A 16,960-nucleotide genomic window follows, 5' to 3' on the forward strand; every position below is an offset into this window, starting at 1 on the left:
TGCCGTTTTGTCTCCCTGCTTCGTGATGCTCCTATTCCAATCCAAGATGCCCAGTCCACCCCATCCCCTCTGCATCCTGGCAGGACTTGTCAGCAGCTCTCTTCTGGCTCCCAGTGCCCAGAGCAAGCAGCTCTGCATACAGAGGAGCAGACACTTCTCAGCAGACTCATCTTCATGACTTGCTACATAGCCAGAGAGGCAGTGGGAGATGCATTTCAAACACCGAGGAGCTGTACGGACAGCTGGACCTTGCCACATCAACCAGACACCCATAGGAACTGGCAGAGAGACAAGCTGCACTCTTTGGCATGGGGATTCATTTCAGTATCAGTAACTAACTCCTACATAGACAGACATCTGAGCCAGCCACACAGGCTTCCTTTAACGTGAAACTCTATCTGCTTGGGAGGGACAAAAGGAGAGGATGAAAGAGCAGCTGGAAGAGAAAGGAAAACTTATGGGTAGGGCCAAGTAATGGAAAGCAGGGAAGAACCCCGTGAATATCAGTGCTGAAGTCAGATGAAAGGTGAGGAGGAGAAGAAAAAAGATAGTCTGAAACTATGGCCAGGAAAAAAAAAAAGAGAAACCGAGTCTAGAGGCAAAAGCTCTTTCAACTGTGTGGAAGAGACAGGAGAGAGCTGGAACATGCGTCAACTCAGATGTAAATCCTCTCCCATCCTACAGCAGCTCCTGATGTGTCATGACCCTATATGTTGCCTGTTTAACATTCCCAGACAGGACCACTAACCACTGCCAGCTACTGGCAGAAGCAGGGGTGTTGTCTAGACATGGTAAGACACAGACATCTCCTGTCCAGTCCATCAACAGAACTTGCTCTGCCTAACTGCCTAGCTCTTTAACTGTAAATAAATCTATTTCTTTGTGGGCGTACATGCCAAAGGCTAAGCAATACAGTGATTTCTTGTCAGTTTTCTTTTATGAAGCCAAGTACATGATAGCTGTATGTGCAACTCTCATCTGTGAGGAACAAGTTTCTGCAATAGTAGAGATGTTTTCATGTTAGATTTAATCCTTCCACAGAGGAGGGAGATAAATGTCACTGCGGACAGAAAACGTTTGTCTTTGCCAGTGAAATATTCTCCTTCTGTCAGCTGATGAAATCTTTCCTTCAATGAAGCTCCACACTCAGCTTCCCTTACATAATGTTTTTAGGCATCCAGAGAATGTACAAAACATCTCAGAAGTCTAAGAGAAATTCTTGATTTTCATCCCAAAACTCTAGCTGCAATGCATCTGGTTTGCCACTTAATGAAATATTTGATGTGAGCCCACTAATGTAAACAGATGGGTACATCAGTAAACAACGTATGTCAGATGGTCACTGTGACCAGAACAGCCCCCAGGCAGGGACACTTCACAGGAACATGCATCTCTGGAGGCCTCAAGAACAATGTCCCATGCAAAGTGGGACTAGTGCCCACAGTATGTGCTGTGGCAGTGGCCAGGCTGGAAGGTCGCTGCCTGGAAAGCACGGCACAAGGAACTGGCAGCTCTGTATCACCAATTTGTCCTATGTATGGGCAGCTCCTCTTACCTGACACAGGGAATGTTGTTTGAAATTGCAAATTTACTGTAGATCTCCCTCTGTGACAGGAACTGATTGAGGTCTCCATTCTCCATGTACTCTGTTATCATGCACAGTGGGTCATCTCGCACGCACACCCCCAGAAGCCGGATGATATTTGGGTTCTTCAGCCGTGACATGATTTTGATCTCTTTCAGGAAATCATTTCTTGTAAAACAGAAAACGAAGGTTTGAGTCCTAAACTATTCCTTGGTTTAAAGAAAGCAAAAGCAGCATGTAAGAAAGTCCCTGACCACAGAGACTTTTACACATCTGCATACAGTGAGTTTGAGAGATGGTTCTGGGCTTGTGTGCAGCATCTACCCCTTCCCCAGCAAACAGGATTAATACAGCATTTCAGTTTGACATCATCTGTTCCTACCGTCAGCTCTCTGCTTACATCCTGTTCTTTACACAAACACTCAGCACCCTCTGAGGCTTTTCTCTTACAGAGTCAATAGTGTTAAACCATGTGAAACTGTTGCCTGGGGAGTATTTGCTTTCCTTCTCAGGTGGTTGGCATTGGGGATGTACTTACCTGGCTGTTTTGTTGACATCTGATCTTAGCATCTTCACTGCTACTAGAACCGGCTGGTGAGTGAATTCTGAAGAAGAGACCCCCAGGAACTCCAGCAGGCCATCAGCTTCACAGAGGTGTACCTGCAGAAAGCAACGGCAGCTATGAGAGCAGGCACACGCAGAAAGCCAGAGCAAAACGACACACTGAGGTCATCAATTCGGTCAGCGCTGGTAGAATGACCAAGTGAATGATCTAATGGAAGTGACATCGTTCTGATGACAAATAGCCCACAGATTGGCCAAAAATCCTGAACAAGACTGTGTGTGTACACTATGTAGCCCACAATGTAGAAAGAGACATGGATTGCAGCCTGATGGGTCCCCACGGCATTGAATTTACTCCACACATGTAGATCATCGGCTCAGTACATGACTGGGGGTCCAATTTGCCCAGCAAACACTGGAGATATTCAGGAAGGCCTCTGTGCCTGGAGCTGCCTGCGTTATGATGCATGTGCATGCAGACTACGTGGCTGCAGCACACTTGGCATGTATCACAACACAACAGCTGTACACGTACAGAATTGTCCTGCAGCCTAGCCTGGCTTGAGTCACTGCTCAGACTTAACTGAGGAGTGTCCAGAAATTACAGACAGCTTTCCAAAACCCTTTAATTCCAGAAAAAAGGGGAGTAGTGCATGTGTGTGTGTGGTGTGAACACCTCACCTGTGAATGCACTCAAAGGTGAAGAGGTGAATGCTCTTAGGAAAGCACAGAATCCAAAGTCTTTTCACATCAAAAAAAAAAAAAAAAAACACACATTAAAGACATGAAATTACTGCCAGGGTTGTAGAAAAGAGAAGTTGGGGGAAGGAATGCAATAAAACATTTGCTTAAGAAGTTATCAGAATGCACATTTAAGAGAACTGGACAAGAAATGCTGTAGTAGGTAAAACAGACTGAGTGCACAGGATAGGAAAAAGGACTGAAGGAGGGGAGCAGACCAGATGTGCTAGCAGAAAGGTGAACATAATGAGAGCTTAATTTTATATCACTTATGTATGTTATATTGTTTATATATTTTACAATGCATCAAGAACTTATGCAAGAAACATGTTGAAGAGAAAGAGGAGACAGCACAGAAAATGGATAAAGCTACAATTCAGAAACAGAAGTACAAGAAGGCTGCTGCAGTTACGTGGAGAATGAAATCTGCTGGGGTGAAAGTACAGTCATGAGACTCACTCTCCTTAAATTCTGAAAGTCTAGCAACAACATCAAGTAGAGACCAGCTGTACAAGCCAGGAATAAGAAAGAGCCATGGTAGGTAGTGAGGACCTGTATTTTAAGTGCTCATAGTGCCTCACTGAGTCCAGAAAGTAGATAGTTAGGAGCAGAAAAAAAATGCTGTGAAAGTTATGGAAGCCCCGGGTGAGAAGTGAAAAAAGCATGAATGAGACATGTTGCTAGAAGCAAAATTGCACACTAAGCTGGAGCAGAGGAGCAGAGCATAGGACCAGTTTGGTGAGACTACAAAGGTGAGAAGCAGAGAAGGGAGCACAGTGATGCAGCATATTTGCAAAAATGAGGAAAAGAGCCTGTGATGCAAGGAAAGAAACAGGCCATGAATCAAACTCCAAGAAAAACGGGGATGAAGAGCCTGTCTGCTGCTGTTTAACAACACAAAGGAGGAGGAGGAGAAAGCTTTGACAGTTACAAGAAGAAAAGGAATGAGTAGAAAAGAAAAACCAGAAGCAAAACAGTGAGGAAAAAAAAAACAACAACTCATGTTGGAGTACAAACCAAGACTGCAGGATTCACACCACAAAAGGGGCTGCACTAACAGCCAGGTGAAGAGATTGAGGATGTTAGCACCTCTCCAGTACTCTGATTAATCCAGAAAGAACTGAGGGGGACAAGGAGAGAGGCTGGGGCAGGGAAAGTGCGCTGTCAGTAGGAAGGAACAAAAAACATTGAATGAAAAGTATGGACATCCACAGATGAGAAAGCAGTCAGTAAAGGGCTGTGCTTTGCCAAAATGTAGCTAACAGAAATTTTAAGGTTGTGTTTGAGGAAAAGCTGGGGAGGATAAAAGAGAGGAAGAGAGAGCAAACAAGGGGAAAATCTGGCTCAGTAATGTGTGGATGCAAAGCAGGGAGTGAAGAAAAAGAGAGGGGAAGACATTCACAGCTCAAAAGAGGCCCAAGAAGTAAAGAGAGAGCTTGGCAGGAGACAGATGCATGTATCATGCTGCCTGAGGCTTCTGACACAGACTGGGACTTGAGCAAGCAGTGATGCCAGAAAATATGCAAGGTCACCACAATGCCTGGACAATGTCTGTCTTGGCCAGGGCCAACGTGCAGAGCCCCATCACAACCTCCACCTGTTAATGTGAAAGCTCTTTTTACACCCAGGATGAGTCTGCCTTGGTTGGAATCACTGCTGGAGTTGACGCTAATCACACGTTTGAGGTGTCCATGGAAAAGCATGAAACAGTCTGAACTCTCACTCCCAGGCCTCTTCTGTAGGGCCATAAATAGGGATAAAGGCAGCAAACAGCCACGTGTTTGTAAAGCTCATGTGCTATGAAAGACTCACACATGGCACTGGGCAGCAGCCTCAGAGGTGCAGAACTGGGTTCTCTGAAGCCTACGCTAAAGGACATCAGTGTAACTGAGCCACCTGGTCTAGGGGAAGGTGTCCCTGCCCATGGCAGGATGGTTGGAACTCAACGATCTTTAGAGGTCCCTTCCTACCCAAACCGTTCTACGACTCTAGAGCAAGGACACGTACTAAATACAATACTGGGATGCAGGTCCCCCAGTCCCTGTGTATGCAGCTGTGCCAGAGAGGCAGCTGAGAGGATTCGCTGTGCTACTCAACTCCTTCCTGTTAGAGAAAGCGTGGAAGAGAATGGCTGTACCTCTCCAAACTGTCCTTCTCCCAGCTTCTCCTTGAGTCGTAGCTGCTGCCGTGGGAATTCGCCTACTGAGATGTCCTTCTTGGTAAGTGAATCCACCGTGAGGGCTGGGACTGCATACATGTTGTTGCCTGTCACACCTTGGAGGTGGACAATATCCGTTTCAGCGTAGTGAGGAACATTGTTCTGAAAGCCTTGGTGAGGAGTAGACTTGGTCAGGTCAGGCTCAGCATAGTCCCCGCTGCACACTGAGGACAAAACAGAGACAGGGGGAGTCAGACACTCTCGCTGCCTTAAAACCAGTATAGCCTGGCCTCCACTCCTCTGAACCCTGCAGGCCTCTGGGAGCTAAGCCCAGCTGCACACCTGCTAACCTTACACCAGCGTACATTGAGATGGAAGACTGCACTTTGTTTTAACTAGGGCTTAAACCAGGACGAGCTGCACTTCTTCCAACTCCAGAACAAATGCCTGTGAGTTGTGAGTGAATTTGTGTTAATCAGTTCCCTGATCCATCCAGAGAGCTAAAATTCTTGCCCAGACATGGAGGCATGAGTCTGAAGTGGTTACTCGTTTCTGATTCATCCTAAATTTGATCTGTTCCTCTTACCTGACGTACAGAATGTTGCTTGCAACATCAAACTTGCTCTAGATTCCTCTCTGGAGATTGAAGTCTCCGTTTTCTACGTGCTCTGTTATCATGGTACCCTATACCTCTTACAGCTTATTCACATAAACACCATGGGATAACTCTTTATAATTAACTCCCTGTATGTTCAGTAATACCCAGAACTATCGTTCTGCTTTAAATTCACATCCTGACTCAGTCCAAATCAATCTCCTTCTGTATCATAATGCTGGACCTTAGCATGTTGTTGGTGCTTGAGGAATGCAGCACTGCCCTTACACTCGTTAATCAGCAGTGCCATCACAGAGTACAAAAGCCTCTTGGACGTGTTCCCTTCTATGTGCATCCAAAAGCTCCCCAGGGGCTGGAAGCCAGTGCACCACTGACAACCCCCTGCTGCATTTGCCTCTGCTTTTTCTATGGGAATTTCAAAGACTTTGCTGCAGGGAGAGGTGCTAAAGGCCTTCTCCTCTTCCACCAGCCAGTCTGGGCAGCCTGGGAGTGCTGCAGGCAGTGATTCCTCTGCCAAGGGGCTGAGACAAACGATGACTTGCTGCTGTACTTGCCAAAACCAGCTCCTAGAAGATGACCTGGCTAACGTATAAACAATCTTTAAAGAGAATAATAAAAGGCCACCACCCTCTAGTGGGGCTGGTGCTTCATCTACCAAGGTTATGTACTAAAAAGTTTCAGAACTTCACAATACTGTCTTAGGTTCCTGGGTTAGTACTGCATTGTAGTCAGAGAAGATTAGTCAGACACTGAAAACTGGCACATACTCACAGGTGAGGGAAATAGTAAAAGAATAAATACCTAACTTCTGGTGACTGATGGTTATATTACCTGAATCCTCTGCACTTTGGGAGAGCTCTGGAAGCTTATGGAGCAGTGTAGCTGGTTGATGATATTCCAAATCCAGTGGAAAAGCACGTTCATAGGTGGGATTTGACTGGTGGATCTGTGTCTGGTTGTTGGCAATGGTGTAGCTATAGAAGGAGAGGCGAACTGTGGCATCTTCCTCCAGGATTCGGCGTGGGGCCTTCCAAAAAAGAGAAAAAAACTGCTGAGGTGATGCTCAGTTGTTGAGTAATGTACTGGCTGCAACTGCAGCAATTTCCAGTAATGTCTTGGATAGGACCTGCATCCTCCCCTGCTGTGGGAAGAGATTTAGCTACTAGATGGAGCAGGGAAAACCCTGTACTTCCCACATAATTCAGAGCTCTTTAGGGTTAATACTTAGAACTAAACTTGTGCCTGCAAAGTAGCCCCATTGTATTACCTTTTCCAACCTTTTCTGAACATACTGCTTCCAAAGAATAATGACTATAATCATCAGGAGCAGAAGAATAATAGCCACAAGGCAGCCCACAAGGATGGAGGTATTGGAATCATCTGCCTTCTCTCCTATCCAGGTGCTGGTTACAGAAGACGTGGTTTCTGCAAACACAGAGGAATTAAGAACAATCTGCCATCAACAAAGCACAGGTTGTTACACGTGCTGGCTGACTTCCATGAGACCACGTCCCTTTCCATAGGCTAGTACAGAAGAGGTCTTAGGCAGCTCCCTCAGTATTAACATCAGCTCTGCCCTCATTTTGCTCTAATCACAAATTCTCACTTTGGAGGTTCACAGCTAAGAATTGTGCAGAGGACTTCTGCAGCCACACACTGTTCTTAGCATTGGAACTGATTCCTTGGATGGATCCATGTTAAAGCAGACAGCTCTCAAAGTTTCACTGGCTGCACGTACGCATTCGGCCCACTTGCTCTGAGGCAGCCTGGGCCAGAAGACACAGCTGAGGCTCGGAGGACTGTGAGATGCAGCTCTGTGTGGGCAATAACCAGGCCATACCCAGTTCTCCAGAAAAGGAGACACTACATTAGCTAGGATGTTACTTTGAAATCCCCCAACACTTGAGACCTTAGTGACAGAAGTCCTTACCCCAGGTGCCCTCGGTAACGTTGTGTGCTGTTTCCAGGAGATCTGTTGTGCTTGTGGCTACCGTAACCAAAATAGGATTTACGCTCTCCATGTCTGTGGGAGGGAAGTGGAGGTGTCAGTCCAACAAAATCTCTGCTTCCGCCAGCAATCTGTGCAATCCTGACCATAACCCCCGCCTTCCCAAGTGAGACTGGGCTGAGACCCACATAGCAAATCATGAGCAACGTGAGCAGTTATCTGCTCCCTCCGAGCTTCCCAGTGTGCCTGCAGGAGGCTGCACAGCCTCTCCACTGAGCAGCCCACACCTGCCGACCACAGCAAACCACCAGCACATTCAGCATCCTTCCCTGAGCTCGGCCAGACAGCAGGGACTGAATCAAGAGCTTTTTTTTTTTTTTTTTTTCCTCCAACCTTCCTTCTCATTTAAACATGATTATAAGAATTGTCACCCTGGGCTGGACTGAGAGCTTGCCTAAATCTCACATGTAAAAGGGAGGGCAGCCAGCAGGGGCTGCTATCAGCAAGATAAGCAACAAGATGCAGTCAGAGCTCTCCCTTCCAGCAATGGCTTCTCACAATAGCTGCTGATGGACCTTTGAGTGGAAAGCTAGAGCCACAACATTTATGCATCAGTGATAGCTGTTTTCTGCAAGGGATTTGACAGAGTCTAGAAGAACTTTTCAAAGCACTTCATGATACCTACTTCTGTTTCATAGTTAAGATATAAGCAACAAAAGTTTCAGCCTCTTGTGTTTTTTGTTGTTGGTGGTGGTTTTGTTTGTTTTTCTAAATATATAAATCTGCAATCTGCTAACTTTATTGCTACCTATAGATGTAGTTCAATTATTCATAACAAAATGCTTAGTAAAAACAGGTGAAAATCGACCCCTTGAGCAGCAGGCAACTGCCTTAAATAGAAATGTCCTACAGTCCAATTTTTGGTTGCCCTGGTTGCATTTCTGCTTATGTATATCGGTATCAGCTTGAAAAGCATCCTCTGTAGACTGGACCTTTCTGCCTATGCAACTCTCTCAATGTTTCTGCTACCTTCTCCCCCACTGTGTAGCCCCACAGTGCCCTACTAACTGTCTTACACCAACCCCACAGGTCCTGCACCTCCCCACTGTCATTTCTGCTCTCCACCCTCCCCAGGATCTACTCGACTGGAGGAACACTCACCTGACTGAAAGGAAATCTCGCTCATCATCATCCAGGTGTCAGCAAAGTAGAAGCGGCAAAGTATGGCTTTACCCACATGCTGATTGAGGGGGACAGTCACAAACCTAGCACTGGGGTTTTTGTCATCTAGGACAGTTGCCACTCCAACAGGTTCAGGCTCCCAGTCTGCTATCAGGCGTGGTTTGAACAGACACTCCACCTTCTGGAAGATCTTCACCCCCTTGGAAAACATGTTGTTGCAATGCACCTAGAAAAACAAAACAAAACAAAAAACCCAAACAGGTCAGACTGGAGGAAGATCTATTGAAACCAAAATCAGTCCCCAGGGATTCTGTTAACAAAGAATTCTTTAGTTACAAAAGTTAACAAAGTTAACAGAGGATTCTGTTAACTTTCTAACATCTCCCTCATCACCCTGTACGGATACTCTTAACCCAGAGTAAGTGACTTGTTCAAGCATAGCTCCATCCACCCAGTGTGCAATGAGAACATTTGTGCAAAAAAGTGATTCTGAACAGCTGTTAGCTGTACACATAAAACCAACAATGATGGCATTTTGGCAGGCTCTTCAAAAGGCCAATATAAAAATCAATCAAACAAACCCCGTACTCATCTAAAGCATCAGATCAATTCTCCTTGATCCTAGGAGGGAAGAGAAAACTGTACCTGGACTCAAGCCTCTTTTAGAAAGCCTTCAGCTTCTGCAGTCTAAGAAATTTCTTCCAAAAAATAAACAAGCAATACGTGCAACCTTGAGAAGAAGGTTCCCCTGACATACAGGGCTTCTGCTGTGGTTGCACCTTGAAGACAACTGAGGATCTGTTTTCTTTATACTGTCACGTAAGCCTGCATCCATCAGCCTCTCCTGGTGGCTCAGTACACCGTCAGGTTGTCCTTGCTGCACTGACTCCACTAGTTTAGTCAATGGTGCTGGAATTTAAACCACCTTCACCGTGCTGCCAAGCTAACATCGCACTGAAACAAAGACGTCCTCTCCTGTCTCTGAGTTACGGCTTCACACTCTTGGTTTTCAGACTAAGCAGCTTGCAAACTGCTTTCAAGCTGACTTCACAGATCTGTATTTGGGAGGTTTGCCTTACCCTCTCTGGAGCTGGTAGCACCATCTCCCCTTCCTGCTCCTGGGCTGCACCCAAACCAAGAGGTTCCAGCATAAGTGACATCTCCACCTCCCCGGGGTGCAGCACTGCAGACCACTCAGCAAACACATGGAACCCTGCCAGGTCTCTGGCACTTCCAAGGAAGTGGGCTTTGCAAAGAGACAAGGCTTGTAAGGATCCTTTACACTGTTACACTGCCTAACAGTTATACAAATATTGCCCTGCCCTTTTCAAATACATAAATACAACAGTTTAAGTTCTGCCATGCAATCCTGAAGCCCTGGACCACTGTATTTGGCACTGAAGCCAGTGACCAGGAACCAAAGCTATAAGATGATCCTTAAAGCCGTCAGTGCCCCTCAGCCCGCTCCTCTGTTTTCAGAGCCACGGTGGTCTGAACCTCCCTAGCAACTCCAGAAATTTCCTAATGTCTGTGGAGTATTAGCAACTGCAACAACAACAGTTTCCCAACTGAATGCAGCTCTGAACCCTATTAATTGCTTGGCCTCTGAAATCTTGCAGTGAATAGCAGTGAAGCAGTAATGAGGACAACAGGCCTAGCTAGCAGGGAGAAGACAAAAGAAGGGTATTCGAGCATAATTAAGAACAGATGAAGCTTAGACAACATTATTCAATATGGAGATAGAGTCATCCATAACAAGGCAGGAAAGCCTGACATCTGCAATATACTGTCTGTGCCATATTTGGATAAGAGTTGGATATGTTCACATCTTGGACTGATACAGAGACACTTTCTATTCCAAACACCACCTACTGAAGTCCAATTTTATAATATGCAAGCCTAAGTAGTTTGCAATGCAGTTGCAATATTTGCTAACATTTATTTTTAGTACTTTCTTGGATATTGGGAAAGTCCAGAAGACTGGAATGAAGCTAACAGGTATCAAGGTATAACACAAAGAGAAGTATTTACAGGCCATATAGTCTGTACAAAACAAATGCACAGTTGAACTGCTCACATTCAATAAAGATGGAAGAATAATTTATGCTAATTGATACAGTTTTATAATGAAATACTAAATGAAGTAACTATTTTTATGAGCTTATGCATTTGGTTGATCAGGATCACTGCGTTTACATGAAAGATCTTTATAAGGCATCTAATTTACTCATTAGAATACCTGACTCCAATTAGCATAATATGAACTCATGAATTATATTAATTTGACCAAAATCTGTCAACTAGTAAGTCTTATAATGTAAAAGGCACAAATGACTCTTTTCTAGGTGTTTTGCTAGTAGAAATGTATTCCTCACTCGAGGTTATTCACTACTTTTTTCAATGACCTGAAAGAAAGAGCAGAATCACCAACAATAAAATAAGTAAAATGAGAAAAAGAATTGCAGAAGTCAAACAGCTTCCTCAAACTAAATTGAACAATGGTCTGGGTTTGCTGGACTGGTTCATTTCAAGATAGTGAACTCAAGAACAAAATGTAAGTAATGCTTTCTGCACTGGAAGCCAATAACTTTGAACTGACTTTAAGCACGATACCAAAGTCTTAATGAACATTGGCTCCTTACCCTTTGGCTAAGAGGACTGTTTATGAATCTTGTGATCATATTAAAGAAGAATCGTCCAAGGCCAGGAAATTGGTACAATTCTTTTATGTAGTTTGATGAAAAACCTGCATCCAGTTCCAGTTTCTATACCTCCAAAGGAGTACTGGCAAACAAAGGACTGGAAGATAGCTACCAGAGTGATCTTGGATCTCACAGGACATTGAGAAGTTCAGCCAATTTAGTTTACTGAAGCAAATATTAAGAAAGTGATTTAGTCACAGTATAGAAGCAAAGAAGTTTCTGAGAAGGCAGGATTCCTGCTTTTTGCCAGCAAAAGCAGGCTAAGAGCCAGTGGTTGCAAGTTAAAAATAGACAAAATAAAACCAGGGTAAGTAACCACCAAAACAATTTACTTAAGGATGTGGTGGGTTCTCCTTCATTTGAAATCTTTACAAGAAAAGCCACTGATCCTTTTAAAGAGATTCTGCTGTTTACTACAGACTTTAAAAGTTCAGCTCATCCTTCTCCTCTGTGTGTTTTAAGTAAGTTCTGGCAGCACAAGTGCCGACTGAGGTGCCCGGGGAAGTTTTTGATGAAAATGGAAACACAACCATCTTCCTTTACCTCAAGGGTCAGGCAGGCCTTAGACAGTAAGCAGCTTGCATCCTAAATCCACCTTAATTGCCAACAGGGGCTGCCTAAACACTGCTTCAGGTGTTTGCTTTTTATTCTTTAGTTATTTAAGCCAAATACTGAAAGGAGAGTGACCAAGCTCTGGAGAGGCAAGCGTTCCCCTGCTTCACCTACCTACACCTGCAAATCTGGGATATCTCCTGCACAAATTTTGACTCCGGTAGTTTCTGCTGTCTGTCGGGCACTTTATATCCTCTGGTTTTGGGGACAGAGCCCAGAGGGGCAACCTGGAAGTGCCCAGACCCAAGGCCCATCCCAGGCTGCTGGAGAGGGACAACGCTGAATACCTTCATGGAGGTGAAGTTCCGTGGTCGGTCGAACTGAAACTCCATTTCAACACAGCCCGTGCTGAAGCTCTCGTTCTTCCAGCCGACATAGTCATAGCCTGGCCACACGCGGTACTGGTGGCTCTGCGTGAAGTCATCCAGTCCCAGCACACCGTCTGTCAGCTGGCCCAGGCCGCCGTACAAGTGCCTAGCAGGAAAGAGCCAACAGTTACATAGACCCAGCTGGGAGAGCTCAGAGGGAAAGCACTTGGGTCCTGCAGCTGGCACCAGAACATTCATTTGTTCACTCAACACATCCTGGACAAGAACTGGTTCTCTATTATCAGGCAACATCATATTTATTCTGTTCAGACTGGGCTTTTAAAAGCCTCCCCTGCTCTGGAAGAGGCAGGAGTTTGTGCACTGATATCAAGCACTGACAGCAAAGCCAAGCTACAAACAGAGTTTCTCAAGAAGGAAAACAGAGACCACAGACAGCGATGGCGTATGCTCTCCGAGCAGCAACCTTTACTTGCAGCATTTTATCATGGAGCTGCATGGGAGGAAACCAGTTCCCTACTATGGGGAAACCATTGGGGAAAGGTTTGCAGACAGGCACAGAAAAGCAGAAAACAGAGCAGTGAGACCATGGGAAGCTCACCCAGCCACAGCCAGTTGTAACTGGGATTATTTCTGGCATTGCTGCTTGTACAAAAGGAGAGCATTATTGGCCCCATTTGCAAAGCTATTAAGATTTTTCTTCCAGGACCCTGCCTCGTTTCACTTCCTACCTGAGATTGCAAAGCCCACTGGGACAGTGCTGAAAAGCTGTACAGAGTAAAAGATGCCAGACGTGGAACACTCCTGACCCACCTGCCTTCTGGGAGTCATTCCTGGGATGTCCCTTGTCTTATGGCAGGGCAGTGCTAACAGTTCAGCAGTACTAGTGCCCCAGCTTGCTCCCTGGACTTGTTTCATTCAGCTCCTCTGGGCAGTCTTTGTAACCTGGGCTGCTGCTGCATGTGCTGAAGCTGAATAAGCTGAAGAATACCCCAAGCCCATTCCAGGTGTGCCCTCAAATCAGAGGGATTTGCCTAGGCCTGCATATCTTCCTTGTGAACTCCAAAGCAGGACCAACAGTGGGAAGAGGTGGACTCCTTCCAGACTAGGCAGGCACGCAACCTAGAGTTCAACTACCTCTAAAGACTCCTTGCTTTGTATGCTGGGTTTTGTGCCTGATTTTAGAGCTTCCTGACATTCCCCAGCAAAGCCAGTTCCCTAAGTTAGAGCAGGACACGTGAGTGCAACTGCTACTTCCGTCTGCACCTGTAAGCCCATTTTTCCTTTACATCCAACCTCCCACTATATCAGTGCAGGTTAGTGTCTGATACTTTCAAATGTAGTTCCCTGGTGTCTTGCAACATCCTTCACCCATGAAGAATGTACTTTTTCTGCCCATATTTTAATCGTAAGCATAATAGAACACAAGTAACTTAGAAAACTATCTCTAAGCATAAGGAATTTTAGGCATTAGTAAAAACTTTCATGGAAGTTAATGAAATATGAAATAGGACTTGGAATATAAGCACCTTAAAAAAAATCAGTGGATGACTACAGGTCACTGAAGTCACCTATTAGGCACATTCTTGTACAACCAGGGATATGCTGCCTCAAGAGGAGGCCCCACGCCCAAGTCTGTCAGAGGTTTCAAGCCATCTAAATACATTCAAATCCATTTACAACACATAAAGTGGCCGCATAATGTCTGAAAGTTATTTAATATTTCACATTCAGACTGTTAATGAACTCTCTCCACAGAAGTTAACTGTTGGCTAAACCATAGTCACCTCAAAACTTTATACACCACCCTACCTAATTAATCGCAATCATATGAAAAATTAATGGTCCTTGTAACGAGCTGTCAAAATCCAGTTATTTTAGTCTTTTTGACTCCAAATTGGAAAAGCATCATACCCAAGAAAGCTCTACAGTGATTAATCAGGCACCTTCCTCTCATACCACTTTGGCAGCAGTATCTCTGTTGACTTGAAGCTTCATGCAGGGAGTGATGCAGCTTTCCAAGTTGTTTCAAGTCCATCAGAGCTTTCTTTTCAAAAATAGTGTCTCAAATCTGTCCAGAAGCTCAGAGTTATCAAGTGCAAGCCTAGAGTTCAAGTGCTGAGCATTTTCTCGGATGCCCAGTTTACTCTGAAGACCTCCTGCAACAGTTTAAGATGCAGTCTGCTGGAGAATGCACTTCAGATACCAAACTCCAGAAGCAACAAAGGCAATGGAGAGGGGAAGGACCTTCATCTGCTCCAGGGACACTGAGACTACCCAGGCTGAAGATCCAGCCAGCTCTCCCACTCTGGGGCAACAGAAGAGTAGCAGCACCTTATGATCTGCAGTATCAAAGACAGCTTAAAACTACACCTGACCCAATAAAGAAATCAGTGCATTGAATATGGTCACAATTAGAAGCCAACAATGATGAGGGCTTTAAGGCAATCCCATACATCAGGACTGTCTCATCACATCACACCGCACAAAAACAGAAGCCATGAACAAAGACAGCACCGAGCTGTATAATGACAGACATCCTTTTGAAGAGAAGCACCAACAACTTCCAATAACAAAGGTTTGTTTGCCAGCTGGGGGGAATGAATCTGTCACATCATGAGCCCATGCCCTCCTTTAAAATAGCAACTAACAACATGTCGAAGGACCTGGAACAACAAAGCCACTGAAATAGCAAATGCTTTGGAGAATTAAGAGGCTGGCTTGCAGCCAGAGAGGTCTCACCAAAGAAGAGTTTGGGATACAAGATACTAATGACTAGGTAAGTAAGAAGAGAGAATTTGCACAGTGACCGAGAGAGAACAGGACGACTTCTCCCACCTGCGCTCCTGGTAGCCATCATAGGTCGAGTCATTCAGATAAACGATGGGGAAGCCAGGAGCCGCTATTGTCCCTCCTTCAGGAATGCTATAGGATGCCAAACCATCTAAAAGAGAAGGCCATATACCTCAGAAACACAACAGCAGCAGCCTTCCATCATCTCTGCCCACATGATCCTTTCATTTATGATGTGGACCAACAGAAGCAGTTCGGTGGGCCTGTAACTCCTTCTGCATACTTGGGGACACAGGCGAGCCCCAGTCAGAGTTGTGCAAGGACTACTGTCCAGTGGCAGGCATGGGAATTGCTACTTACCGTACCAGACACAGCCGTACAGCTCCACCCTCATGCAGACGGTCATCGGCAGCTCCGTCACAGGGATCACCCGGATAAAGCGAGCAATGATGGGAGGCCGAAGATCTTTCAGGACCACATCATACGTGTCAATGTTGCCTTGGATCACCTGGAGAAGAGAAGTCCTTATCAGTAACTTCTCCCTGTTGTGCGATTCACGTGTACAGGGTTGTAACTGCACCCCATCGCTTCAGACCGGAGAGATTTCCCACACAGTATCTGCAGAGGGGTGGTGCTGCTGCTCCCCTCTCCTACCCAGGCAGTACTCTGGGGAGAGGAGAAAGGCAGGTGGGAGATAAATGCACGTGTGGACCTTATGCTGCAGAGACCTTCAGAGTTACTAGTACGTAGCCTCTCTTTCCCTTGTCACTAGTTACCTGGTAGAAAAAGGACATCAGCATCCTGTATGAAGCACTGGACAAGCCAGCAAAATTCCAGAGTTGCCGCAGCATCTGGTGGATGGAAGTTCCCACAGCACTGCCATAATCACCCCATCCTGCTGAAGTGTGGTCTGATACGTCAGGAACTTTTACCTCCCCTTCCCCTCAGCCTCACTGCAGTTCTGGGAAGGGTCCTCTGCTCATTCTGATGGTCAGTGAGTGGAAACAGCTGAAGCTGTCATCCTCCCTGCTGGTGGTGGGCACAAAGTGCCCAAGGGACTTGGAAAGGGTCTGGACCTCCAGAGACAGAATAAAAACACTTTTGACATCGAGAGTGAGCAACAAGTGTGGGGGCTCCTGTCCAAAGATACTACTCGTGGGAAGGATGAAGCAGAGGCTGAGGCTGCTCAGAAAACTACATGGATTGCAATTGGTGGTGTATGGGCAACTTAGAAGACAAGGGAGGCCAATAAGGGAGCAGAAAAGGGGCTTCCCTTTCACAGGGATGATCTCCAGAGAATAAGGGTGTCTCGTGAGCACACTGAGAAGCAAGAGAACTTATGGTACCACAAAAGGAAGCTGCTCAGAAGGCTGCATCTCTCTGAAGATGAGCCAAGATAACAGCACAGAAAGGCTGCTGAAATGGAGAGGAGGTCACCTCTGGTGGTCCTCTGGACTGCACCAAGAGAGCTGGGAAAGGTTCCTGCACCTGGTTTCACAGGTCTACTAAACTGCACGGTCCCAGCAGCTGACCAACAAAAACAGAAGCTGACTCTCTTAAGGGACGGGAGGCACCTAGATAGGCTGGAGCATCGTGCAATCATCAGCGACATGGAATTGGGCAAGGGTAAACGCTGGGTTCTGCACCTGGGACTGAGCAATGCCGGACAAAGGACGGGCTGGGAGAGGGGTGGCTGGAGAGCAGCCCTGCAGAAAGGGAGCTGGGTGTGCTGG

At 45.8% G+C, this 16,960-nt stretch overlaps 1 protein-coding gene across 3 annotated transcripts in view; it reads right to left on the reverse strand.

Moving 5' to 3' along the window:
• Positions 1–16,960, reverse strand: part of LOC116496791 (discoidin domain-containing receptor 2-like) — a 58,154-nt gene that overhangs the window by 6,610 nt on the left and 34,584 nt on the right. For all 3 annotated transcript variants that reach the window (XM_032200080.1, XM_032200079.1, XM_032200081.1), the window contains exons 5-14: positions 15,588–15,735; positions 15,273–15,378; positions 12,396–12,582; positions 8,774–9,020; positions 7,595–7,687; positions 6,932–7,089; positions 6,496–6,691; positions 5,028–5,272; positions 2,124–2,245; positions 1,556–1,753 (exon numbers count right to left, since the gene is read on the reverse strand). In XM_032200080.1, the coding sequence (XP_032055971.1) occupies positions 1,556–1,753; positions 2,124–2,245; positions 5,028–5,272; positions 6,496–6,691; positions 6,932–7,089; positions 7,595–7,687; positions 8,774–9,020; positions 12,396–12,582; positions 15,273–15,378; positions 15,588–15,735 (1,700 nt within the window). The remainder of the gene's footprint in view (positions 1–1,555; positions 1,754–2,123; positions 2,246–5,027; positions 5,273–6,495; positions 6,692–6,931; positions 7,090–7,594; positions 7,688–8,773; positions 9,021–12,395; positions 12,583–15,272; positions 15,379–15,587; positions 15,736–16,960) is intronic.

This window comes from Aythya fuligula, chromosome 19 (assembly GCF_009819795.1).
Source record: "Aythya fuligula isolate bAytFul2 chromosome 19, bAytFul2.pri, whole genome shotgun sequence".
Taxonomy (NCBI): Eukaryota; Metazoa; Chordata; class Aves; order Anseriformes; family Anatidae; genus Aythya; species Aythya fuligula.